Source organism: Sebastes umbrosus, chromosome 18 (assembly GCF_015220745.1).
Source record: "Sebastes umbrosus isolate fSebUmb1 chromosome 18, fSebUmb1.pri, whole genome shotgun sequence".
In the NCBI taxonomy this organism is placed as follows: Eukaryota; Metazoa; Chordata; class Actinopteri; order Perciformes; family Sebastidae; genus Sebastes; species Sebastes umbrosus.
The window spans coordinates 8,693,253-8,717,857 of NC_051286.1; the positions used below are offsets into that span (position 1 = coordinate 8,693,253).

The following is a 24,605-nucleotide window of genomic DNA, read 5'->3' on the forward strand; positions in this document are numbered from 1 at the left end:
AGTTCCACCGGGGGGCTGAAGCGCTAAACAATGTGGGAACTCCAGCGGACGGTACACCTGGGGAAAACTCTTTAAATCACTTTTTCGTAAGCTGGAAAGTGTAATTTGCTTCAAACTGCTGGGACTCTCTGCTGTGTTATTGTCTGATTTATGGATGAGATTTGATTCCTGAGGTTTGAAATGTTTTCACCTATGAAGATGGGCTCTTAGAGCGCCGTTTTCTTCGTCAATAAAGAATGAGATGAGTGGTTTGAGGGGAGAATACTGAGATATGTTTTCATGATGAAATACTGTCGCTCAGCCGGTAGCCTTTATATATCTGGTTGGATTGAGAAAACCTTTATGGCTCTGACACACCAAGCCGACGGTCAGCCATCGTGTGTCCCGCATCGTCGACTCTAGTCTGCCCGTGTCTGAGTCTTTTCAGCCGATTCAGCATGTTGAATCGGCGGCGGAACCTGTTGGTGATAGAAATCAATCTGATTGGCTGTTTAGCTTCAACGAATCAGTGCACGAGAAGAGAAACGGACGTGATGAAAGCAAGCCAACGAGTAAAGTCAAGACGGCAAACACAGAAGGCTCTCATTTTTAATCTTCATCTCATCTGATCATTCCAATACACGGATATTATCACGACTACATGACCATCTGGAATGACGCCAAGTGGTGAGTGAGAGTGGTGTGAAAATAGTCGGCAAACGCTGCTTTGTTTCATGTACATATCATAATAACGGCTTGTATATGTGCCATCCTCGGTCTTCCGGTTTCCCTTTATGAATGACGAATACAGACTACCGCCTCCTGCTGGTGTGGAGTTATATCATCTCACGCAGGCGCAGAACGTACGTGGTAGTTGGCCGTCGGCTGTAGTCTTTGCGGTGTGTTTGAGTGCAACTTTTTGGCCAAGACAAAGGCGACGTGAGGCGACGCAACGGTCGGGCTTCGTCGCCGCTAGTTTTTTGATGTCGTGTCGGTGTGTTTGTGCCTTTTTAAATGTGTAGTAATCGGGATCTCCTCGACTCTCCTCAGGGATCCCTGCCAGGCACCAAATTTGATGTTTGAGAGCTGCCTCCCCCTCCTGTATGTAAATGCCTCCGCCTCCAGCACGGCGCTGATAAACAGGATCTGCTGTAGCAAATGAGCTGAATCCATCAACCTACCATTACCTAAGGTTAACTGCTGAAACATTATACACCAGGGTCCCTTTTTCTTTCAATCAATTCCCGACATATAGACCTCCACAAACCCCTCTGGGCACAACACCAGGCCACTCAGTCACACCTCTACACAGACACACACACACACACACACACACAAAGTAAAGCAATAACACAGACCAGATTTAAAGGAACAAAACTAAAAACACTGCACTTCTGTCTGCTGCTTTTGTTTCCCAGCGGCTGCCACGGGTCAGAAAGTAGTTTATTAGGGTGTTGCCCTCCGTTATGTGTGTGTGTATGGAAGTGTGTGTGTGTGTGTGTGTGTGTGTGTGTGTGTGTGTGTGTGTGTGTGTGCCTCCCCTTCAATGCAGCTTGTCATAATGTAGAGCAGATAAAGTGCTGATATGGCTGTGGCTGACACTATTATACACCACCAGCAGGGAGGCGGATATGGATGGAGAGAAAGAGAAAGCGGGAGGAGGAAATGGATGGATGGACGGACCGGAGTGTGTATATAAGCAATTTGGTATGGCAACTTTAGATGAACCTATAATTTGTCAGCGACTGAGTGAGTGTGAGAGAAAGGGCAATATGGATGGAAAGTGGTGGATTTGCTGGCAGCAGTCTCTTACTCAGCAGCAGAGCCACAAAACATGATGAAAAATGCTGCTGTGATAGGGAATGTGTGTGTGTGTGTGTGTGTGTGTGTGTGTGTGTGTGTGTGTGTGTGTGTGTGTGTGTGTGTGTGTGTGTGTGTGTGTGTGTGTGTGTGTGTGTGTGTGTGTGTGTGTGTGTGTGTGTGTGTGTGTGTGTGTGTGTGTGTGTGTGTGTGTGTGTGTGTGTGTGTGTGTGTGTGTGTGTGTGTGTGTGTGTGTGCATGCATCAACAACCTGCCACGAACAAAGGGCACATGGAGAGGCAAGTCTGACACCTAGAGGTTCGTTATATGTGGTGATTTCTCACAAGCTCTACTGTACTGTGTGTGTGAATGACGCAAAATAAGGTTTTCCATACTGTATAATCAATTATTTGCAGTTGTGGAATGTAACTAAGTACATTTACTCAAATATTGTACTTAAGGTAGGATTGGTAAAGATTTTAGAAACATTTTTAGTTATATTATATTAGTTGAAATTCTCATTAGATCCTGACAGCAATTAATGAATCACATGCTGTGACAAAAAAAGAAATGGTTAAGGTTAGGCGTTGGTCTCGACTGGTTACGGTTAGTCATTGATCTCGAGTAGTTAAGGTTAGGCATTGGTCTCGAATGGTTAAGGTTAGGCGTTGATCTTGAATGGTTTAGGTTAGTCATCGATCTTGAGTAGTTAAGGTTAGGCATTGGTCTCGAATGGTTAAGGTTAGGCATTGGTCTCGACTGGTTAAGGTTAGGCATTGGTCTCGACTGGTTAAGGTTAGGCATTGGTCTCGACTGGTTAAGGTTAGGCGTTGGTCTCGACTGGTTTAGGTTAGGCGTTGGTCTCGACTGGTTAAGGTTAGGCATTGGTCTCGACTGGTTTAGGTTAGGCGTTGGTCTCGACTGGTTAAGGTTAGGCGTTGGTCTCGACTGGTTTAGGTTAGGCGTTGGTCTCGACTGGTTAAGGTTAGGCGTTGGTCTCGACTGGTTAAGGTTAGGCATTGAGCTTGAGTAGTTAAGGTTAGGCATTGGACTCGACTGGTTTAGGTTAGGCATTGATCTCGAATAGCTAAGGTCAGTCATTAACTTCGACTAGTTAATGTTAGGCATTGTCCTCGAATGGTTAAGGTTTTTTGATACTTTAAGTACATTTTGCTGATAATACTTACATACTTTTACTTAAGTAAGGTTTTGAGTGCAGGACTTTTTCTTGTAGTGGAGCATTTTCACAGTGTGTGGTATTAGTACTTTTACTTAAGTAAAGGATCTGAATATTTCCACTACTGATTATTTGACAGGGATTTCAGTTTGGAAACAGATAATGTACTAACGGAGGTTCCTAACCTCAGCTCCAGATCCTTTACTAGATCCAAAGTCTTGTTCATAGGATATAAAACTCATCTTCTCTGTTAATTTGTGTAAACACATCAGCATTGTTGAACATGATCACATCATGTTTTAATCAATTTGGATCAACCCGTTTCACTTTGCCGTCTGTCACAAGAGATTTGACTGTCAAACAAACATTAGATGTAACAGAATAATGGATGGATTTTAATCAATCTGAGCAACTTGACTCCAGTTCAACTACAAAAGAGATGCAATCTGGGCTGAAATTTGTATTTCAAAACTTTATTAACGTGCTTTTGTATTTCATCAGTCTGTACAGTCTGTAGTAAAAGGCCTCACCCAACACACACACACAAAGGAGTCAAATATTTAGACATTATACAGTAGAAAAGCTGTTATTGAAAAACCACAAACACACTGGAGACTTGCACTTTGGATGACACGTGTTGACACGCAGATTGATGTTCTACAAACGTTTGTTAGATGCAGAGCTGCTTTGTTGTTTGGTTGAGTTAACTTTAGTGACTCAAGTGAGAAAGTCAAGTTTAGCATCTGGCAAATATGGCAATCAAAGACGTTGGAGGTGGCATTTATATCATTGTTGTGATAATTTATGATTTTGAAGTGTGAGTTTTCAAAATGGAAGATAAACAACTTAATATGGGCTTCACTATAAACAGATTCTGCATTTATCGGGAAACATTGTGGTTTCCCTTTCTTGAGACGAAATTTGGCTTATTGTGTTAATCAGAGGAACATGTTTATATTCCTCAAAGAGAGGTTATCAACTAATGTATTGTGTTAGGTTAGATTTTTGTTGCTGGGTTATAATTACTGCCAACCCTCAGTGACAATACTGTGTGAAGTGCCGGAGAATCTGTGGCTGTTTTGGTTCTACGAGGTTTAACTTAACCAATGACGTTTTTTTTTCTGCCTCCAAAAGCAGCTCTGCCATTTAAAGATAACATTGCTGGTTAACTACCATATAAATAACTTCAATTTTTAAACTAATCTAATTTGGAAAATTTGATTTAAAAAAAAAAAAAAAAAAGACACCCGTCAGCTAAGTAGGTCAACCTGAGTCTTAAAAAAAAAAAAACCCGTTAGTCTGATACTTTTAAAGCTCCTTGTACGTCAAGTCCTGACCTGTTATTCCGCTGCGTCAGTGGCTTTTTATTAGCATTGTTACTCTGCTGTGTTACAGCTATTGCTCATATTTTCTTCCTTCCCTTGTAACATAATTATATAAAGAGTTTATCGTTTTGAATATAAATAAATAGCTTCTAACTATTCTAGACTTGGGAACATGATAGCATATGTAAATTCTCTCCAACAGTAAACGTAGACGTGTTCCTTTGGTGTAGCTGGTAGTGCTTCAGTATTACTAACTGCAATTCTATATGGAGTTTGGCAACTATTCGACACTGGCATTATTAGACTCATAGCATGATCTCCACTGTGTAAACGAAGACGAATGAAGTGTTGGCAGAAAGCGACTCTTGGAGTAGTCTGTGGCAAGTTCAACTATAATATATATAAACTCTTTCGTTCAAACAGTGCAAAAGAAAATACATTTTTTTTACCAAAAGCTAAAATATGTTAAGCACCCAAATCTTCTTGTCCACCAAATTTAGCAACTTTAGTTCCACAGAAGGGAAAACAGTGTCAAAGGAGTGTTAAGGTATAGGTCCACACCACGTTGCATGAATAAATTCATTAAAGTGCTCAAAAAAAAAAAAAAAAAGGAGAAAGAGACCAAACTAATAAACAGACGGATATGAAAAGCAGAGAGAGAATAACACAAAGAAAGAAAACCACGCTGAGTGTTAGAGGACGTGCGTTAATGGAGAACGGCCACTATCCTGAGTGGCGCATTCAGAAGCTTTCACAAGGCTGCTCGTAGCAGAAGGTCAGTGTTTCAGAATGAGGCAAAGAGCTTTAGCGATATACCTCCGAAGGCCTTACTCATCATCTGGCTTTATGAACGTATATAAAAGGTTTTTAATAGAAAGATCTGAGAGAGAGAGAGAGAGAGAGGGGGAGAAAAGCGTATTGAAAAGAGAAAATAAATTGTCATCAGATGGTTATTCTTTTGTTTTGTTCCATCTCGTAGAGAGCAGTTTGGCTGGACCAGACCGAGAGACCTCATCGATGCAGGTAAAAGGATTGACCCTCCTCGGTCACCTTTGGGCCAACGAGGTCGGTGAATTAGAGGCGAGCGACGACCGCTTTCTGAGTGGGCAGTTTTCCTCCTAGATAGAGACACATTTTGTTTTAAAGTTCCTCGTAGAGATAGAGAACTCTTTATTCCTGCTGTGTGTGTTTAACTGACGGCTTGTTTCTTACCTAGAGTGTCTTCCAGTGAGTTCACCATCACCCTGTTGACCTTCAGCGTCCCCTCATCCACTCTGAGGTAAACACACTGAATGGTTATTTTTCAGCACATCAAGCTGGAGTTCATTTCTTTGTTAGAAAAGAGTTCCAGTGAAAATGTTTCAGTGCTTTCTGTGCTTTCTGTTTTATCCAGGAGGGTGAGTACAATCACCTCTCAGTCTGAACTCTCAGCGTCCCTCACCTCCCTCCTTCCTCCTCTCATCTCCTTCCAGCTCTCTACTCTCTCCACTCATCTCTCTCCTTACAGCCCCCTCCTCTCATCTCCTTCCTCTACCCTTACAGCTCCCAGCTCCCTCCTCTCTCGTCCGTCCTCTCTCCTAACGGCTCCATCCTCCCTACTATCTCCTCACAGCTCCTTCTTCTCTCCATACAGCTTTTGCTTCTCACCTCTCTCCTTACAGCTTCCTCCTCCTCTCACACCTACCCTCATTCCTCCATCCCTCCTCTCACTCCCCTACCCTCCTCTCTCCTTTCTCCTACCCTCCTCTCTCCTACCCTCCTCACACCTCTTACTCCTCCTACCCTCCTCTCTCTTACACTCCTATCTCCTACCCTCCTCTCACTCCTCCTACCCTCCTCACACTCCTCCTCACACTCCTCCTACCCTCCTCACACTCCTACCCTCCTCTCTCTTACACTCCTATCTCCTACCCTCCTCACACTCCTACCCTCCTCTCTCTTACACTCCTATCTCCTACCCTCCTCTCTCTTACACTCCTATCTCTTACACTCCTATCTCCTACCCTCCTATCTCCTACCCTCCTCTCACTCCTCCTACCCTCCTCACACTCCTACCCTCCTCTCTCTTACACTCCTATCTCCTACCCTCCTCTCTCTTACACTCCTATCTCTTACACTCCTATCTCCTACCCTCCTATCTCCTACCCTCCTCACACTCCTACCCTCCTATCTCCTACCCTCCTCACACTCCTACCCTCCTCACACTCTTCCTACCCTCCTCTCTCTTACACTCCTATCTCCTACCCTCCTCACACTCCTCCTACCCTCCTCACACTCCTGCTACCCTCCTCACACTCCTACCCTCCTCACACTCCTACCCTCCTCTCTCTTACACTCCTATCTCCTACCCTCCTCTCACTCCTCCTACCCTCCTCACACTCCTACCCTCCTCTCTCTTACACTCCTATCTCCTACCCTCCTCTCTCTTACCCTCCTCTCACTCCTCCTACCCTCCTCACACTCCTACCCTCCTCTCTCTTACACTCCTATCTCCTACCCTCCTATCTCCTACCCTCCTCACACTCCTACCCTCCTCTCACTCCTACCCTCCTCACACTCTTCCTACCCTCCTCTCTCTTACACTCCTATCTCCTACCCTCCTCACACTCCTCCTACCCTCCTCACACTCCTGCTACCCTCCTCACACTCCTACCCTCCTCACACTCCTGCTACCCTCCTCACACTCCTACCCTCCTCACACTCTTCCTACCCTCCTCTCTCTTACACTCCTATCTCCTACCCTCCTCACACTCCTCCTACCCTCCTCACACTCCTGCTACCCTCCTCACACTCCTACCCTCCTCACACTCCTGCTACCCTCCTCACACTCCTACCCTCCTCACACTCCTGCTACCCTCCTCACACTCCTACCCTCCTCACACTCTTCCTACCCTCCTCTCTCTTACACTCCTATCTCCTACCCTCCTCACACTCCTCCTACCCTCCTCACACTCCTGCTACCCTCCTCACACTCCTACCCTCCTCACACTCCTGCTACCCTCCTCACACTCCTACCCTCCTCACACTCCTACCCTCCTCTCTCTTACACTCCTATCTCCTACCCTCCTCTCACTCCTCCTACCCTCCTCACACTCCTACCCTCCTCTCTCTTACACTCCTATCTCCTACCCTCCTCTCACTCCTCCTACCCTCCTCACACTCTTCCTACCCTCCTCTCTCTTACACTCCTATCTCCTACCCTCCTCACACTCCTGCTACCCTCCTCACACTCCTACCCTCCTCACACTCCTGCTACCCTCCTCACACTCCTACCCTCCTCTCACTCCTACCCTCCTCACACTCTTCCTACCCTCCTCTCTCTTACACTCCTATCTCCTACCCTCCTCACACTCCTCCTACCCTCCTCACACTCCTGCTACCCTCCTCACACTCCTACCCTCCTCACACTCCTGCTACCCTCCTCACACTCCTACCCTCCTCACACTCTTCCTACCCTCCTCTCTCTTACACTCCTATCTCCTACCCTCCTCACACTCCTGCTACCCTCCTCACACTCCTACCCTCCTCACACTCCTGCTACCCTCCTCACACTCCTACCCTCCTCACACTCCTGCTACCCTCCTCACACTCCTACCCTCCTCACACTCTTCCTACCCTCCTCTCTCTTACACTCCTATCTCCTACCCTCCTCACACTCCTCCTACCCTCCTCACACTCCTGCTACCCTCCTCACACTCCTACCCTCCTCACACTCCTGCTACCCTCCTCACACTCCTACCCTCCTCACACTCCTACCCTCCTCTCTCTTACACTCCTATCTCCTACCCTCCTCTCACTCCTCCTACCCTCCTCACACTCCTACCCTCCTCTCTCTTACACTCCTATCTCCTACCCTCCTCTCACTCCTCCTACCCTCCTCACACTCTTCCTACCCTCCTCACACTCTTCCTACCCTCCTCACACTCCTCCTACCCTCCTCACACCTCTATCCTACACTCCTCCTCACACTCCTCGTCTCACCTCTGTCCTACCCTCCTCACTCCTCTCTCCTACCCTCCTCACACCTCGACTCCTCACAGCTGAGACAAGAATGATGAAAACCAACTCACCCTTTGATTTTCCGTACAGCTTCGAGTCTCAGCAAAGCTGCCAGAGAGTTCTTCTGGAGGTCAGACGACAGCACCTCAGTGTATCTTAGTCTACCTAGATATCACACACATATATAAAACACACTATTAGTACATGTTGTAGATGTAGAAAAACACCAGCATATATATATAATCTGACAAATGAGAAACTTTTAAAGAGAGAAACACCTGCTAGAAGATTTTTGATGATGAACTTCCGGACGGCAGGAATAAACAGTTTTTCTGTCAGCGTCTCAGTGGCCTCTTCACACAGGAACCGGCAAACCACCTGAAACCAAACACACACACACACACACACACACATGAAGCTCTCAAGACTAATGATGTGTTAACAGCACCATCTAAAGGACTTCAGCAGTGTAACACTCACAAACAGTTCTGGTTGTTAATGAAAACAATCCTGATGTGTGTATGATGTATAAATGCAGATACCTGCATTAACATATGTTAAATGTGTGTAATGATCTTTTTAAGCACTTTGTGATGTACATAAATACATTTTACTTACTTAAATGAAACAGTGCATATTTAAATCTAATAAAGTTCAAGAGCTTTAATCCAATGTGCAAATACTCTCTGCGTGTTCTTTAACTGATTCTATTGTGCACACAGCTACCCCTCTGTATACATGACACAACCAACATTTACAAAGCTGTACTGTGTGTGTCTCGCTCACCTGGTATCCTTGTAAGAAGGGATCCAGCATAGAGGTGAGGAAGGTCAGTGTTTGGTGTCCTCTCTCTGTTACCAGAACCTCCTGCTGGGTCACCTGCAGAGCTCCGGTCTTTTCCAGCAGGTAACAGGCCTCCTCGAAGTCCTACAGGACACACAGCATGAGTGAAATGTGAAACATATGCCCATGCAATAATTTATTTAACAACAGGGTCTTTCACTTTTCTACATTTAATTTAGCAAACGTTTATTTATAGTATATAAATATTGTTCCTCACCTGCACTGTAGCTCCAGGACAGAGGATGAACTCATTGGAGAACATGTTTCTTAGGAAGCTGAAACTGTTGAAGACCTCCTCTGCAAAACACATAAAACACATGAACATTAACATGCAGGAGAACCAGTGAACATGTACTTTAACGCCTGTATAATAGGTGGCTTTTTAGTGTAAAAAGGGTAAGTAAGCACGTAAAATATACTTTGAAAGCCACGAAAATCTACTGTGTTATGTGGAGTCTTTCCATGTAAAATTATAACAATAAAACAATGTGTGATTTTCTCTCCTTTACTTTACTTGCATGGGCTGTATTTTTATATCATCAACGGTGGAAGATCCTACTTAAGTAAAATTAAAGAAGTATTATCAGCTAAATTCATTTAAAAGTATCAAAAGTACACATCCGGGCCCCTTTCAATGTATATTATTATATTAAATGTGTGTAACAGGAGAGAAAAGAAAAAAAAAATTAAGCTCTGATACCCAAATCTGTATTCATCTTCTCTGATCCTGGATTATTTAGTGAAATATTGGATAATTTTATGTCTTTGGGCCACAAATAGTTATTTAAATGAAACAATGCGAGAAGTTTACGGTGAAATGTCTCTTTAGTGGAACTGTTAAAAACTCAGACATTGGAGATTACTATTCTATAATTATTGTTTTTTATAATCTCTTATCCCTATTTGAAAAGTAACTAGCTGGCAGATAAATGTGAGGTAGCAGAAAGTGTAAATACTCAATTAAAATACCTCAAAATTGTACTTAAGTATTGTACTTGAATGAAATGTACTTTCCACCACTGTATATCACATTATATAATAACGTTTCAACAGGCAGACAGCAGCACATGTAAACAGTGTGTGTCAGTCTTACGTTTGCTGTTGGAGGAGGCGGTGTTGATGGCGGAGGCCAGCAGAGCCGGTCGGACAAAGACGTGCAGCGCCTGGTTCCTGTAGGAGGCGCAGGAGAGCATGCTGACTGCCTGGTTCAAGAGCTCCTCTTCTGGGGTGACGGCGCTGTGAGGCTCCCCTGGTGCCGCTGGCCCTCCTGCTTCAAGACAAAGTTTTATGTCAGAAGATGCCAAAACAGCTCTTTTTTTTATCATTTCATGCATTTCTTTCAACATTTTTAACCTATTTAGCATTCATAAGCAGTATATAAACATTTAATAAATGGTTTATAGCACACTGTAATAACTGGAATAAAACACTGGAATAAAAATGAAATAGAAAAATCAAAGCAAGAAACAAACACAGACCTTGTTCCACAGCCAGCTGGACTCTTCCCTCACAGATCCTCACTAGACCTCGATGCAGGGAAAGACTGGAGGAAACCACCTCTGATGGAGGAATGTTGTCTGAAGGAGAGAAAGTAAAATCAGAATAACCCACCTGAGCACACACAGAGAGAGTCAGCAGTGAGATTGTGAACACTTATACTCATACTGTACCGGGCCAGTGGAGGAAGGCTCCGTACTGCCGGCAAAGGTCCCGGAGCCACAGGGCCTGTTCCGTCAGCTCCTCCAGTGCCATCCCCTGTTTCGGCCCCGCCGCCTGGTCCTGGTGGTGGTTCTGGAGCAGCAGGGAGGCCAGAAGGACCCACGGCTTCAGGACCATGTTCTCCTCCTGGGCCCGCACCAGCCTGTAGGCAGAGTCGTTCACAAAGCTGTTGATGTCCTCGCCGGGCCTCCTGGGGATGTGTCTGGAAACGGGAAGCTTACAGTTAATGCACGTCACATCTTTAAAACCCTTCCAGAAACACAACATGGGACTGTATTTACAGTAAAACTGTATTAAATCAAGGTGGAAACTCATCAAAGATATTAAAGATATAGTTATGTTAGGAAACACATTTTTAGATATCCAGCCCTACTATGATACGGGGCAGGCTTGACATGTTTACTGACAGTTTTAAAGAATGGAAATATAATTTTTCCAACATTTTTAAGTGTATTTTTTTAAGTATGAATGTTAAAGAGATAGTTTAGGTGTTTTTAAGTGGGGTTGTATGAGGTACTTATCCATAGTCAGTGTATTACCTACAGTAGATGAGGGTCGGCACGACCCCAGTTTGAAGAAGCAGACAGGTACTGTATCATCTACTGTAAGTAATACCCCTATTATGGATAAGTATCTCATACAACCCCACTTCAAAACACCCAAACTTTCCCTCTAAGGCAGGCACAAGACAGAGGGACAATGCAAAAACAAGATGTCTTCATGTTCTTTTAGACTACACACAATAATGTAATGTTGAGATATTGTACCTTGGTTCCAGGTTGAACTGGCGGCGGTTAACTCTGCCCTCGGCTAGACTTCTGACAGACACAGGTTGACCAAAATACACATGGATACTGCCGTAGTCTTCGCTGAGGACCTTTCTGGCTTTAAACAGACCCTACAAAAGGAGAAGAAGAGAAGCAGATGAAGTGACATCTCAGTACTTTATGATAATCATCTTTATGTATAAACGTGTTATTTTCGCCTATTCTAAAAATTGTGTGTTTGAATATTTCTGCATACTGGGGTCCCTAAACAGTCTTTAAATTACATAAATTGGGTATCACTGTAAAGCTGAGACTCTTGTGGATCCAATGAGCCCAACTGTACTCATGTGTGATGATGTTAATCCTGATAGTGGCCATTTCATTGTAGGGAGACCATTTTTTGAAATTTGACCTCACTGTATAAAATGACCTGTGGTGACCTCTAGGATAATCACATCCTCATGAGACTTTACAACCACAAACTAGAGACCAAGAGCATTCAGAGGATGGATGGCTTTCCTAGCTATATTGACAATAAGGGGGTTTCTGAGAGTAAATCTGCAGAAATCTCAAAATGTAAAAAAATGTGATACCATAATTTATTAATTAATTAATTCATGTTTTGACTAGAACAGCTTGACACACAATGCTGAGCTGCATCTCAAATTAATCTTCAGGTTCTCAGCTTTCAGATGATGTACACCACTTCTATGTGACATCTACTGTTGACTTTGTATCTCCCCCTGAACATCCGCCACTACCCTCTAAAAAAAAGCAGGCGTAATGGTAACTCACTGAAGTGGACTCTTTGGGTTTGGGTATACCCAGCAGCTCTCTGGCATAAAGCGTCTCCTCCAAGATCCTCTCATAGCTGATGCTGACCGGGACCACGTTAACATCAAACACCTCCCCTTTAAGGAACGGATCCATCACTATATTCAACAGACCTGGAAGAGGACAGAAAGGTAACAGTCTGTAGAATAAAACGTTTCACATCAGTTGCACCACAGAAAATTGGGAATATTTGCAGAACCATGTCAAAGTAGAAAATATTATTTTTTTGTCGCATATATGTTTTGACAAGAAAATGTGCTGGGAGGAGAAACTAAAACACAGAATCTGATCCAGGACTCATCAGTATTTTAGAATATTGTTTTTCCATGTAAAGCTCGGAGATATTAGAGCTGCTTTTTTCTTGTAACTTACCCAACTTTGGAGTCAAAGACTTGGACGTTCGGCTTCTGGTCCCCTCTAGGAAAAATTCAACTGGTGCATATCCATTCTGAAACATGAAGATATAAATATCTACAAATTAATAATAATAAAATGTTGCCGTCACTGTGAAAAGGACTTTCTTGTGGCCACTTAAATGGATAAAAGAAAACTTCTCCTCACCTTCAGCATGGTCTTGACGTACTCTGAGAAAAGAGCCCAGTACAGTTTATCTCCACCAAACGACCTCCGAATGAAGAAAGCTCCAGACATCCGCAGCATCTCCCCGATGAACTTCATCCCCATGAAGTCTGCAGGGACAAACAAACTGTAGGTTTATGTGTAAATCATGATTGGCCTATTTGTCGGTATCACGTGTAGTTGTCCGGCAAATTCAATTATCAACCGCCAAAATGCACATTGGGGAAAATGCCAAATAAATATATTATTTAATTAATTATAGCATATTAAATAGCCTAATATTGTGTGACCTTTACCATATGTTGCCGAGACAACTTAAATATAAACTTCTATTATACAAAAATGGACATGCATCCGCTACGATTCTAATCAAATACACATTTTGTCAAATTCAGCAAATATCTCCTCGCGGTCCGCTGGCTGTCCGTTCTGTGTGTGCGCTGAAAAAAAAGCTGTTGTTTATACACACACAAGTGAAAATGTTGTTTTTTAAATGCTAAAGGCCCAAAAAAATATGGATTGAAGCAGAATATTAATTTTGGAAATGATTACATCTGTCTTTTTTCAATAAATTTTGACTTTTGGGCTTCTGGCTTTGACATTTACAGAGATGAGGAGCGGCACCGTGCTCGCTCTGCATTCTTTAGCGTAAACCCTGGTTGGACTGCTTTATATTAAGGTTTCTGATATTCTGCCCATAATTTATTTGATTGAACAAAACATAAGAAATACTTTTAAAGATGCTACCAATTGCAAAAACACTATTATCTACAGCCTCAAAAATACCATAATGCACCAACACCTCTCTGACACAGAGTCAACAAACACTGAACTCAGTGCTCTTGTCAATGCTTACCCATGCCGGCAGCGATGACAGGCAGAGCCAGGTCGTAGGTGTACAGGATGTATGACATCAGCAGGAAGTCCATGTAACTACGGTGACTGGGTAACAGGACGACCGGATGCTCCTGAATGGCCTGTTGGAGCTAACAACAAAGCAAACAGGAGTGTATTTGTACGTGTGTCAATCAACACACTCTGGGTTTAATGTTACATGTGTGTATTCTCACCCTCTGGATCCCCTCTTCGTTGACACAGATGCTCCTGAACAACGTTTTAAAGACTTTGCTGAGTGTGAAGGCAAAGAATCGAACGGTGCTGAGCTGCAGACAATGAGCCATCTCCTCCAAGATGGCCGACGCCTCCTCCTGGACGTCATCGGTCGCCCGGCCCGTCTCTTTGGAAACCTTGACGATTCAAAATAAAATGTTAGTCATGTTGTCTCTACAGATTACTGTATTTATCCGTTAACCGTTATATGTTGTTGTGCAACTGAGATACTGATCCTACATAAACGGCCACGAACAAAACCAAAACACTGTTAACTTATTTCTGAGTACTGTAGTCTAAAGTCCATTTAGGGTTAAGTAGAAAAAAGGCACGTTGTGTTGGTTAATGACAATGGACAGCCTGCACTAGCGGAGGCGGTGTGTGGCAAACTTTTCAGAAGATAGTTTTCTGGTCCGTGTCTGGCTGTCTTATGAGCTCTTCTTGTTTTGGCTGGGCTGAGTGTGAGAAAGTTTCCACATGTCGTGCCCTCTCAAAGCAAAACAGCTGTTCTCTCCCACATGGAAGGAACATAAAGCGTTGTCCAAATGACAAAATATTGCCGCAGTAGCCCGTAACGCAGATCGGCCGCCGTTTTTTTCACATCACGATAAAAACGATATAGAAAAATAACAAACGAACCATTTTATATCATTTGACGATATATATCATCATATCGCCCAGCCCTAATTAAACCAACGATTAATACTACAGTATGAAATTGGTTCCCTGTAAACTGATAAATCAATCATGTAATCTATATAAAGAGAGTAAAGAAGTTTAAACTGTAGTTTGCACAAAGCTGATTTTTTTGAATTCTTGTCTACTGTTTCTGAATGAAGCAGTCGAGTCTCTAAATCACAAAAATGGAATAAAACAAAAATAGTGAACACTTCTCTTTACCAAGCTGTCAACTTTTGAGTGTAATCATGAGACCCCATCCATCAGGTAAAACCAGAATGACAACCTGTAACTCACCTGATTGATGACATAGAGGAGCTGATCAGACTGAAGCACCATGCTCTTCAGCATGTTGGATGTACAGGGCGCCACTCCTTTATAGAGGACCGGAGTGTAACACCTGAGGGCGTATCTCAGGTCGCTGGAGTTCCTCCTCTCCTCCAAAATGTCCTCAAAGTCATCTCTCTTCTTCAGCATCGGGTCTCTATGCTATTAAAACAAAAACATCAGAATCAGACATATAACAAATAACTTATTATTGCTATTATAAATATGCAAACCGGTAGTTGTTTCTAAGGGTAGTTACGCAAAGCACACGTGTTTATGTGTATGAGTGCATGACATGTATATAAAATACATATTGATAAAGAGGAGAGAGGGAAGCCTGAACAAATACTAACAATAAAAATGAAAGAAATATATCATATAATATCTGTACATTACTTATTTCTAATTATATATTAAACTGCATTTTGTCGTCTCAGTACCTGTACTCTGTGCAATGACAATAAAGTCTTATCTAATAAAAAAAAACGAGTAAGACTAGTGGTGTAGTAGAGAGTATACGCAGGTATATGCAGGTACCCACCAGGAGAATATACCCACTTCCTCCTCTGTAACCTACCCATCTACCTAGTAGTACACCCACATCATCAGCAATCACTACACCACTGGATAAGAGAGTGCAAAGCCCTGGTTTTCACTCTGTGACACGCAAGATTTGGCTCTAATAAAAAAGCTTAATAGGTTGACCAAATATTGACACGTGAAGTGTTATTGGTGTACAGACAAATCTATGGTGTACACTGTCGGGCAACCACAGATATGAACAATGTGACCCTTTCTGTGGTACCAGAAAAGATAAGCCTTATTTAGATAGGGTAACAAAAAAGTTAAGTAGTAATACCAAAATGTAAAAAATACCCCGTACAAGTAAAACTCCTGAATTCATTCCTGTAAACTGTACTTGGATAATAAAGCTTTCTGATTTAGATTAAAGCTGCCACTTAGATAAAAGCACATATGTATCATCATGTTGTACCTTTTCAAGGTGGAGCTAATTTTTATTTATTTTTTACTTTATTGCCATTAACACAAATTAACAGGCAATTAATCATCACAAAACACAACCGCTTTGAGACTGGGCCTCACCTGACATACATGTACACAAAAACAAAGTAACACTCACATATGGATGGAGTGCACACACATCCACCCATATATATACTTACAAACACTATACATCAAAGACAATTAGGTACAGGACTCCTGACTAATCTATAACTAACATCCATCTCCTTTTAAAAAAAGGGCAATTTCAGTTGTACCTGGGCAGTCATGTATTCCATCATGTACACCTGTTTGACTTTTTGTAACCATTGAGCAATTGTGGGAGGGTTAGTCTTCATCCAGTTAATCTGCTGTATATAGTGTTGGGTAGTTTAGTCTGTATCAATACTTCATATTTTATTTGTTGTTGAAAGTAACCAGAGATTAAAGCTCACAGCTCATATTTCACTTTGTGTAGTGGAGCAGAAGCATAAAGTACCATAACATTGAAATACTCAAAGTACCTCAAAATTATAGCTAAGTACAATACTTTTCTTAACTGCATTTTAATGCAAAAGCAGACTAAGTTTACTTGTGATTAAAGGTATTAAAAGTTGCCTTTAGTTATTTCCCACCTCTGCAAAACAGGAAAGAAAACAGTAACATCTGGAGGAGCAGGACTGGGAAACACTGTTGCAACTGCAGGATTTCATCTTTTAATCAGTTCATCACTTAAACAGTTAAATTGTTACTAAATTGTTATTGTTACTGTAGTAAATCCTGCACACTTGCAGAGCAGCATGCATTAGTACTGCTACTGTAGCAGCTGTGGTTACATTAAGACATAATGTCCTGCAGGCTGCATGCTCATGCAAATATAAAGACATGGTCGTTTAATGTGCTTTTTGTAGCAGCAAAGCAACACGATACAAAAACTATATTAAATGCACGTTGTTTTTCGATGCTGTTTTGTTAACACGAGCATGCATGTTGGGTGTCACCTGTTTGCACCGAGCTAGCTACAGTTAGCTTAGCATACATACCGAGTAAACAGCGTTGGATGTCATTCTTTATCACGCTTTACAAACTCTGCACGAAGCTATACGTGCAGAGGTGTTGGTACGACTCCTGCCTCTTGATATATAACACGTTATAACGCTGGTAGGTGATAACGGCAGCAGGAGAAGTTCACATGGAGAGATTCACAACTTCACAACTTCACATGGGCGTGTTTAGGTCTGAAGCATTTCCGCATCTACGGTAGCCGCGAAGGACAAACCCGCCCCGTCGTCCCACGTGTTCTCTCAGTTTGTTGTCATTCGCCTTTTTATCTCTGAGTCCTGAGAGGATAATAACTATATATTTTTACTTGTTTACCCTGCTTGTACTATTAGCTTAAACATGGACGGAAAAGAAGATGAAGATTGTGTGTTTCTGGAGAATGTTTTGGATAAACTGTATGAGTTTGGTGAGTGCTGTTAGCCAGGTGTGCTAGGTATGATAGCTACTAGTGGTGTCTGTTAATACTGTTTTATGTGTTTTACAGTGAGTCCACAGGCACAATATAGCTGTTAACTGTTAGAAACAATAATGATCTATTCGTTTTGTTACTTATGGTGCTTTAATTATACGAAAAGCTAGTGTTATCTCTCCATTGCTAATGTTAGCTGGTTGTCTCCAGCATGGATCATCTAAATGTTAATATTCACTGATCACTAACAGAACAAACACTTTCAATCAAAATGACTAGTTTTATTAATTAAAGTCTTAAAAGTTGACTGATAAGTATCAAGTCTGATGTACACTGTTTACATACACTATACACTTCTGACTTTGCTGTTATTAATCACACTACTGTCACTTTTACCTTGTTATTTTGCTCTTGTATAGTTTCTATTTTGCACTACTATTCTTATTTCAGTGCTTATTTCTGTCCCTTGTGCTGCTGCAACATAATTTCCCCTCTTGGTGTCAATAAACTTAATCTTAACTCATTATTTACCTTAGTGACAGATTAAGGTTCATAATGGAAAGTTAAATATGTCCCTTAGAGTCCTTCATGAATATGTTTCAGTTGTGAATGAGTCCTGTAGGAATTATGCAGGTGTTGTGCAGTATGTCTCCCAGCTTTTAAACACTTTTCTAGTAAAGATTGTCAGAATAAATAGATAAATCTCTGCTCTGCTGCAGTTTTCTTACCTACAAATAATCTTAATTGGTGACATACAGTACAGGGATGCAGTGTTAAACCCACAAAGTCTCAGTTTATATACCTGTTAAGATAAAAAAAAAAAAATACACATCTTAGTACATTATAATAATAATAGTAAGCACTAACAAAGTCACTAAGAAGACCTTGTTTATATTTTTGGCATTGTGTATATTTTGGATTTTGCAAATTTGTTTATTGATATTTTATATTTGCACTCTGCTTTGTTCCTCAACTGCTGCAAAGCAATTCTCCCGGGATAAATAAAGTTCTGTCTTATCTTCCTTATGCATTCAGTGGACACTTTATTAAATACAATTGCAGAATCTAAATCAATCCAATACAGTCTGTAACACCTCCACTAACTACAACCTCAATAATAAACGTATAGTTGATGTAGTTATCAATATTATAACATTATGAGCTTTGTACAGTAAAGGTAGAATTTATGGCAGAGTTGCCATATTGTATTGTCTTAAATTAATATGTAAGTACACAGACACATATCATATCCAGCTATTTCCTTGTGTGTTGAAAGGAAATGATTTTTAGAGTTAATCACAAGTTAATCATATTTACCAAAAACTTGCAGGAACTGTAATGAGATTTTTAATTCATGCTTCATGTTGTTGGCTGATGGTGCAGATGAAGGACCGGCATCGAAAAAGAAGCTCAGGTCTCAGAAGAAGAAGAATAAACGAAAAAGATGTGAGGAAGAGGAGGAGGAAGAAGAAGAGTTCCCTGCATTCAAGGATATCTGCAGTGACACTGAACACAACGGAGCAGATGATGAACACCAGCAGCAACAACCAGAGACTGAGCAAACAGGTGGGCAGCAACACCACTCATATGAGATCGACTTAATATCCTCCATTGACTCGTTTTGTTTCCAGGAATCAAGCCAAAGGTCTCCAGATCATTTCTTTGGCATACTGATGTTTTTAAAATGCTTCAACTTATCAATAATTAATTACTTTGCATCCACACACATGCACAGCTGTCAATAAAATATGTATTCTCCCCTCCTTTAGCCTCCTCATCTTCCACCTCTAATTTCTCCACTCCTCCTTTTTCTCGTTGGTTTAATTCATCATATCTTTCTCAGGTCCGACCGTCCGGCAGGTGAGTCAGGTGGAGGTCGTGACCTTTCAGGACCCCAGAAAGAAACCGAGAACCAAGCAGACGCCAGCCTCCGACAAAGTGCCTGTAAGTTTACTTTAGCTCACTCTGTGTACTTCATTTATAAAAGATCAAACTTACACTAATGACACTATAGAGCTGCAACGATTAATAGATTAGTTAGTTAATCTGAATATCTTTTGAGTTGTGGACAAAACGAGACATTTGAGGACAAAGTTTTGTTTTTTTACTTTGCACCTCATTTTATATTGTGTGTTGCTCGTCAGATTTGGTGACACATTTGCAGAACTGATAACAGCACAAAGGGAAATTTTGTTATTGCACAAAAGATATTGATTTACAGGAGGAAACGGTGGCAATGACACTTAAGCTTCTGGCCAAAGACGGAGTAGATGGTGGAAGAGTGAAGGGAATTTTCTTTTGCAAGAGACGTGACAACATCCTCTTTGCAACAGAAGAACGTGGTCTTTAAGTGTTGTCACACGCTGTAACACAGTAACCTGTTTGTGCAAATGCAGAACCCTTTTCATCTTTGACATTTTGAAACCTCCTCCGTGCTGCTCTGTGACCTCTAGTCAATCTTCTCTGTTTACGTTCTTCTTGTCAGCATCCATTCACTTCACTTTCTCTCTCCTCTTGTCTTTGTTGCCTCTGGTTATGTGCCGTCTTCACTTCAAGGCCCTTCAGAAGATAACAGAGAAGAAAGAAAGTGACCAGCCAGAAGAACTCAGTTTGGAAAAGGTGACAGTTCTGTCATTTATTTTAGATGTTACAGTTAAACCTTCAGTCTTGTGTGAATTGATTCTTCTCATGGCGTCATTTTGTTGCTGTTATTATTTTGTAATTAATATAATTGCCTTACATTTAGGCCGCTTTATCTCTGCAACAGTGCTTCATACTGTGTTTGTTCTCATCAGGCTCGTCTCGAGGTGCATCGGTTTGGGATCACCGGCTATAAGAAGGAGCAGCAGCGTGTGTTTGAACAGGACAGAGCCGTCATGCTGGGGGCCAGAGTAAGGAAAACTGTGCATATTTAATTAGTATCACAGCCTTTTTAATAGCTAAGCGACCAGTTCACAACTTACTTATTGTCTCTTAATCAGCCTCCTAAGAAGGACTACGTCAACTACAAGATGCTGCAGCAGCAGATCAAAGAGAAGAAGCAGAAAGCAAAGGCGGAGGTTCAGCCGGTAAGAAATGCACCTTCAGGCAGTCTCAGGTTTAATCACTTTAGTAACTGTTCAGGTCACCAATGTAGAGTGTGGAACCCACAGTTTGCTGTTTAGCAGATTGTTTAGATCATTAATTTGATCTTTTATGTGTGGTTTTTCTCTGGTTTCATTTTCCATCTTAATGTCTTTATGTTCATTTTCATGTGAAGCATTCAGTGCATGTAATGTCTTTATTGTTAAGCACTTAGAGCTGCATTTCTTGTATGAAAGGTGCTATACAAATAAATGTTATTATTAGTATTAATCCGAACCAAACTGCTCCAGCTTAGATTATAAGAAGATGTATTTTTGTTAATTTAAAGAGTGATACATTTCCATTAAATCATCAACACATTGATTGATTAAAATAAACAATACAATGGTAATTTTTTAAAAGAAAATCATACTGTGCATATTGTTCTTATACCCTGTATCGTTGCTCTGTAGGACCTGAAGAAAAAGAAGAAGCCGAGTAATCAAAGGTGGGTTGGACGGACATTTGTGAATATATCTTTAAACATTTTCCTCTAAGATTTGATACATAGAGGTAGCAGGGTGGTGTAAACTAACATTTGCTTTGGAAGACATCCAACTAAAATGGAATGAGTCTGTCTGTTTGTCCTTCACGTTTCTCAACAACTGTTCATCCGATCGACTTCACACTTGGTGGGTGTATTGCTGAGGACTCAAAGAAGTGCAGTGTGAAGTTGTTTGGATGAAGCGGTTCTTGAGAAAGCTGAAAGCAGTACAGCAATCAGCCAAACAGTCATTGCACTAGCAGGCTTGAATCTTTGTTAAAATTCATAATTATCTAAGTAGTTTCTAAGCACAGAATGCATCCTATAATAACAATAATTAATCATTATATATGGAGAGAAAAAAACAGCCCTACTGTTTTGATATTTAACATAACAAACTCAGCAATTGACAGATATTTTATACAGGCTGTCTAAGTGGTTGAAACCTGTGTTTTTACTGTGTTGCCGTCTCCACCAGGGACAAGAAGAAGAAGGTGTCCTCTGGTTCTGGTTCTGGATCGGCCCCCACAGGTCAGGTGGGCCGCTTCAAGAACGGCATGCTGATCCTCAGCTCCAAGGAGATCCAGAAAATCAAAGGCAACAAGAAACGCAAATAGGTGAGTGTGTTCTTATACTTCTAGTTATCGATCTAAGAGGAATTAAAGGTACAGTATGTAGGATTTGGCGGCAAAGTCAGGACTCCTACTGGTCTTCATTTGGGACTTAAGGGTTAATGTTTGAACTAGAATAAGTTAAGGGTAAGGTTAAACATCCAGTGATAAAGTTAAAGGGGACTGCATTTGGTCGCTGAGAGGTGTCTGTGTTTATGTTTGCAGGTGAGCGATTAAATCCTCCAGGATGGGAAACAAACAGACCAGAGGAAGAACTGCCAGTGACTCAGCTTACTGCAGGACTGTTTGCAGCGTTAGGAGGAGGTGGCCGAGAGCCGAATACAACGTGAACTGATTTCCAGAGGACTCGTCTGGAGGCAAACTGCTGAGTCAAGAATCTCCAAAAGGGACCCTGAATGCAACACAGTGGCAGGACGTTAATGCACCAAACTGGAGACTTTTGTCAAATCATATTCCATCACAGTTAATTTATTTTGTTTTTATAAATGACCCAAAAAAAAAAGAAGACATTTGCGTTTCTCATGTTTTTACACTGTAAAGGTTTTTAAATTATGCAGTTACAATGCATTTCTCATATACAAACCATGTAGTCGTACAAAACATTTACATTTACATCGGCAGGAAGGGGAGGGGATCATAACAGGACAGATGGGGGTAATTATTAAAAAAACTAAATGTACTCACAAGTTAAGCCCTGGCAGACGATTTCATGAAGAAACACACATACAAACATGACAAAGTCCCTTTTTAAACCCTTCACTGTATGTACACGACTTCTTGACAGCCTCAAGAAGCTGCGTTCTAGTTGTAAACATTACAGATCTTTACAGAAAACTCATTTTCATTTTGTTAAAAGGGAAAACAAAAAGATTTTGAGCGACGACGACGATGACGATGATGGCGAAACAAGAGGTGTGATCTGGCAGTGTGCGGCTGGGTGAGGTCACAAATTCTCACACCGTTTTCTTGAAGCAGCTTTCGTGTTATTTATACATTTCAAAAAAGAACGAGGAAATATGAAGCTTATCTGCAGCGCATCGTTTCAAGCTGTAAGCTGTTTTATATTGAGATTTTGTCAACCATAGACAGTTTCATAAATATAATCAGTAGCCATTCAACCTTTTATACTCAACAAAATTGAAGAGGGCATTATACAAAAAGAAAATAAATATATTTACATACTTTATAGAGTAAATAAAATCTGCCATTCTTCAAGTTAAATAGCTAACAGCAGTGACATGCTTTTCCCCCAGCACCAGAAGTTAAATTAAATCTCACATTCATGGGTGGGTAAGTGTTGGGGTCAAGGGACATGCACTCTTACAATACCATATCTAGACAGGAGTGACTACAATGTGACTTTAAATATGTGATTTTTGCCTCATAAAGTATTGTTTTGATATAAAAAAAAAACTAAATGAAAAGGTGTAACCTCATTAAACCTGTCTGACTTTCTGAACCTCCACCTAACACCTTCAGCTTTTATTCCCTCCATTTATAATTCCCTCGGCGTCATTTTGACATCAACGCAGCCCGCAGACATGTAACCCCAAATCATGCAGACGTTCAGATGAAGGAAAAGGTTCCCCTCTGGTTACATGATAGATGTCTCACTTTTGCTCGTGGGCCCTAAATCTATTCCTGGTTACGGCAGACTCGACCCCGGGGGGCAGGTTTCTCCTCTGGTGTTGTGGGAGGTGGGAGGACGGTCAGAGAGGAGCAGCCTCACATGATGTAAATGTAGACCTCGGGTGGAAAGCTGGCAGTCTGGGGCACGTCAGGAAAAAATCCCCCTTTGGCGGATCGTTAGATGTTTGCTTTCTGGGTCGGGAGTCCTGACTTTGACAGTAATGCTGCATTCATGTCATGTGGAGAGAGATGGCAAATGTAGGCGCTAGTTTCAGTTTGGTAGACAATATACAGAAGGCTAATTTAATTTAAAATGTTTATTTGGATTTTATTGCCTGGATTTATCGTTAGCAATGAAATGCTTCATTAAATCGGCAATAACTGCTTTTTTTGACCACTTGGGAGCAGCAAAATCAAAGCAACATTATCATTAATTTGGAGTCGTGTTTTTGTCCAACAGACAAATTAAGCTAAAAGATTCACTCTCCCTGTAGCTCTGTTTTTGATCTCCACCAACTCCTGAGGGAAATATCTGTCTTTTTTAGCTGCTAAATGCTCCACTATGTTCACCAGCTAGCCGTTAAATGTGTATGTCTGTTTAGTGCTGGACAGTTAGTGTACGGTTGGGTTTTCGCTAAAAACTTCTGCCTGCTGCAGCCGGAAATAATGCATTAAGACTATCAGAGTTAATAAAAAAGTTAAAAGCCATAAAACCAAAACAATGGGCCTCATGCAAGAACCACTCGTACGAACAGATTCGTTCTTAAGTGGCTTGAACGAGTGATTTAGGAGAACCTGTCCCATTCACCAATTTCCTCGTATTTTGAATTTTCTCTTAGGTACCAACACAATTTACGAGCGACCTGTCGTAGGAGTCATGTGCTGTGTGTTAGTTTGCTGTTAGCCAAACATACGTTTTTCACTGAATTTATATTTCATTTCAACATCCTATACAAATTAAACTTCATAATTAAGTTGACATTATCCTGTTTGACTCCTAACGATATCATTCATTTAAATTGGCCATTGATGCTATTGTATAACACTACAAAATCAATATGAACATCTCAAACTGCAAAACGACTTAAATTACGTACTAATTGAAGGTTAATTTGTTTCTATATATA

At 41.4% G+C, this 24,605-nt stretch overlaps 2 protein-coding genes and 1 long non-coding RNA gene across 5 annotated transcripts; 2 read left to right on the forward strand and 1 right to left on the reverse strand.

Moving 5' to 3' along the window:
* The first annotated feature begins 171 nt into the window (after positions 1-171).
* On the forward strand, positions 172-8,507 carry LOC119476795. The gene is made up of 4 exons (XR_005204107.1): positions 172-666; positions 5,261-5,304; positions 5,498-5,560; positions 8,371-8,507. It is a non-coding gene; the product is annotated as an uncharacterized LOC119476795 (long non-coding RNA).
* Positions 3,414-17,368, reverse strand: gnpat (glyceronephosphate O-acyltransferase). Of its 2 annotated transcripts, none has more exons than XM_037750339.1 (17): positions 17,183-17,368; positions 15,108-15,299; positions 14,093-14,269; positions 13,879-14,008; positions 13,005-13,132; positions 12,816-12,891; positions 12,405-12,556; positions 11,610-11,740; positions 10,794-11,044; positions 10,602-10,700; positions 10,217-10,390; positions 9,341-9,420; positions 9,067-9,207; positions 8,559-8,658; positions 8,352-8,445; positions 5,494-5,555; positions 3,414-5,399 (listed from the first exon to the last, which is right to left on the reverse strand). In XM_037750339.1, exons 1-17 carry the CDS (start codon positions 17,204-17,206, stop codon positions 5,356-5,358), a joined length of 2,055 nt encoding a protein of 684 aa, XP_037606267.1. In that variant the 5' UTR covers positions 17,207-17,368; the 3' UTR covers positions 3,414-5,355. The 2 variants fall into 2 exon arrangements, with proteins under 2 accessions (XP_037606267.1, XP_037606266.1); XM_037750338.1 differs by having other exon boundaries at positions 10,217-10,393; positions 17,183-17,367.
* A 30-nt stretch (positions 17,369-17,398) lies between these two features.
* Positions 17,399-24,572, forward strand: c18h1orf131 (chromosome 18 C1orf131 homolog). 2 transcript variants are annotated; one of them, XM_037750340.1, is made up of 9 exons: positions 17,399-17,607; positions 18,994-19,176; positions 19,454-19,554; positions 20,167-20,229; positions 20,406-20,501; positions 20,592-20,678; positions 21,147-21,181; positions 21,696-21,834; positions 22,054-24,572. In XM_037750340.1, exons 1-8 carry the CDS (start codon positions 17,541-17,543, stop codon positions 21,832-21,834), a joined length of 771 nt encoding a protein of 256 aa, XP_037606268.1. In that variant the 5' UTR covers positions 17,399-17,540; the 3' UTR covers positions 22,054-24,572. The 2 variants fall into 2 exon arrangements, with proteins under 2 accessions (XP_037606268.1, XP_037606269.1); XM_037750341.1 differs by having other exon boundaries at positions 20,176-20,229.
* The last annotated feature ends 33 nt before the right edge of the window (positions 24,573-24,605 follow it).

What these genes read in the sequence shown, in the direction of transcription:
- gnpat (XM_037750338.1), bottom strand. Translation starts at nt 17,206, where the DNA reads ATGACATCCAACGCTGTTTACTCG. An exon ending in CATCCAACGCTGTTTACTCG is followed by an intron (nt 15,300 to 17,182) that starts GTATGTATGCTA and finishes TTGTTTTAATAG; the next exon opens with CATAGAGACCCGATGCTGAA. An exon ending in CCAGCTGGCTGTGGAACAAG is followed by an intron (nt 10,394 to 10,601) that starts GTCTGTGTTTGT and finishes TTTGTCTTGAAG; the next exon opens with CAGGAGGGCCAGCGGCACCA.
- c18h1orf131 (XM_037750340.1), top strand. Translation starts at nt 17,541, where the DNA reads ATGGACGGAAAAGAAGATGAAGATTGTGTGTTTCTGGAGAATGTTTTG. An exon ending in CAGCCTCCGACAAAGTGCCT is followed by an intron (nt 19,555 to 20,166) that starts GTAAGTTTACTT and finishes CTTCACTTCAAG; the next exon opens with GCCCTTCAGAAGATAACAGA. An exon ending in CAAAGGCGGAGGTTCAGCCG is followed by an intron (nt 20,679 to 21,146) that starts GTAAGAAATGCA and finishes GTTGCTCTGTAG; the next exon opens with GACCTGAAGAAAAAGAAGAA.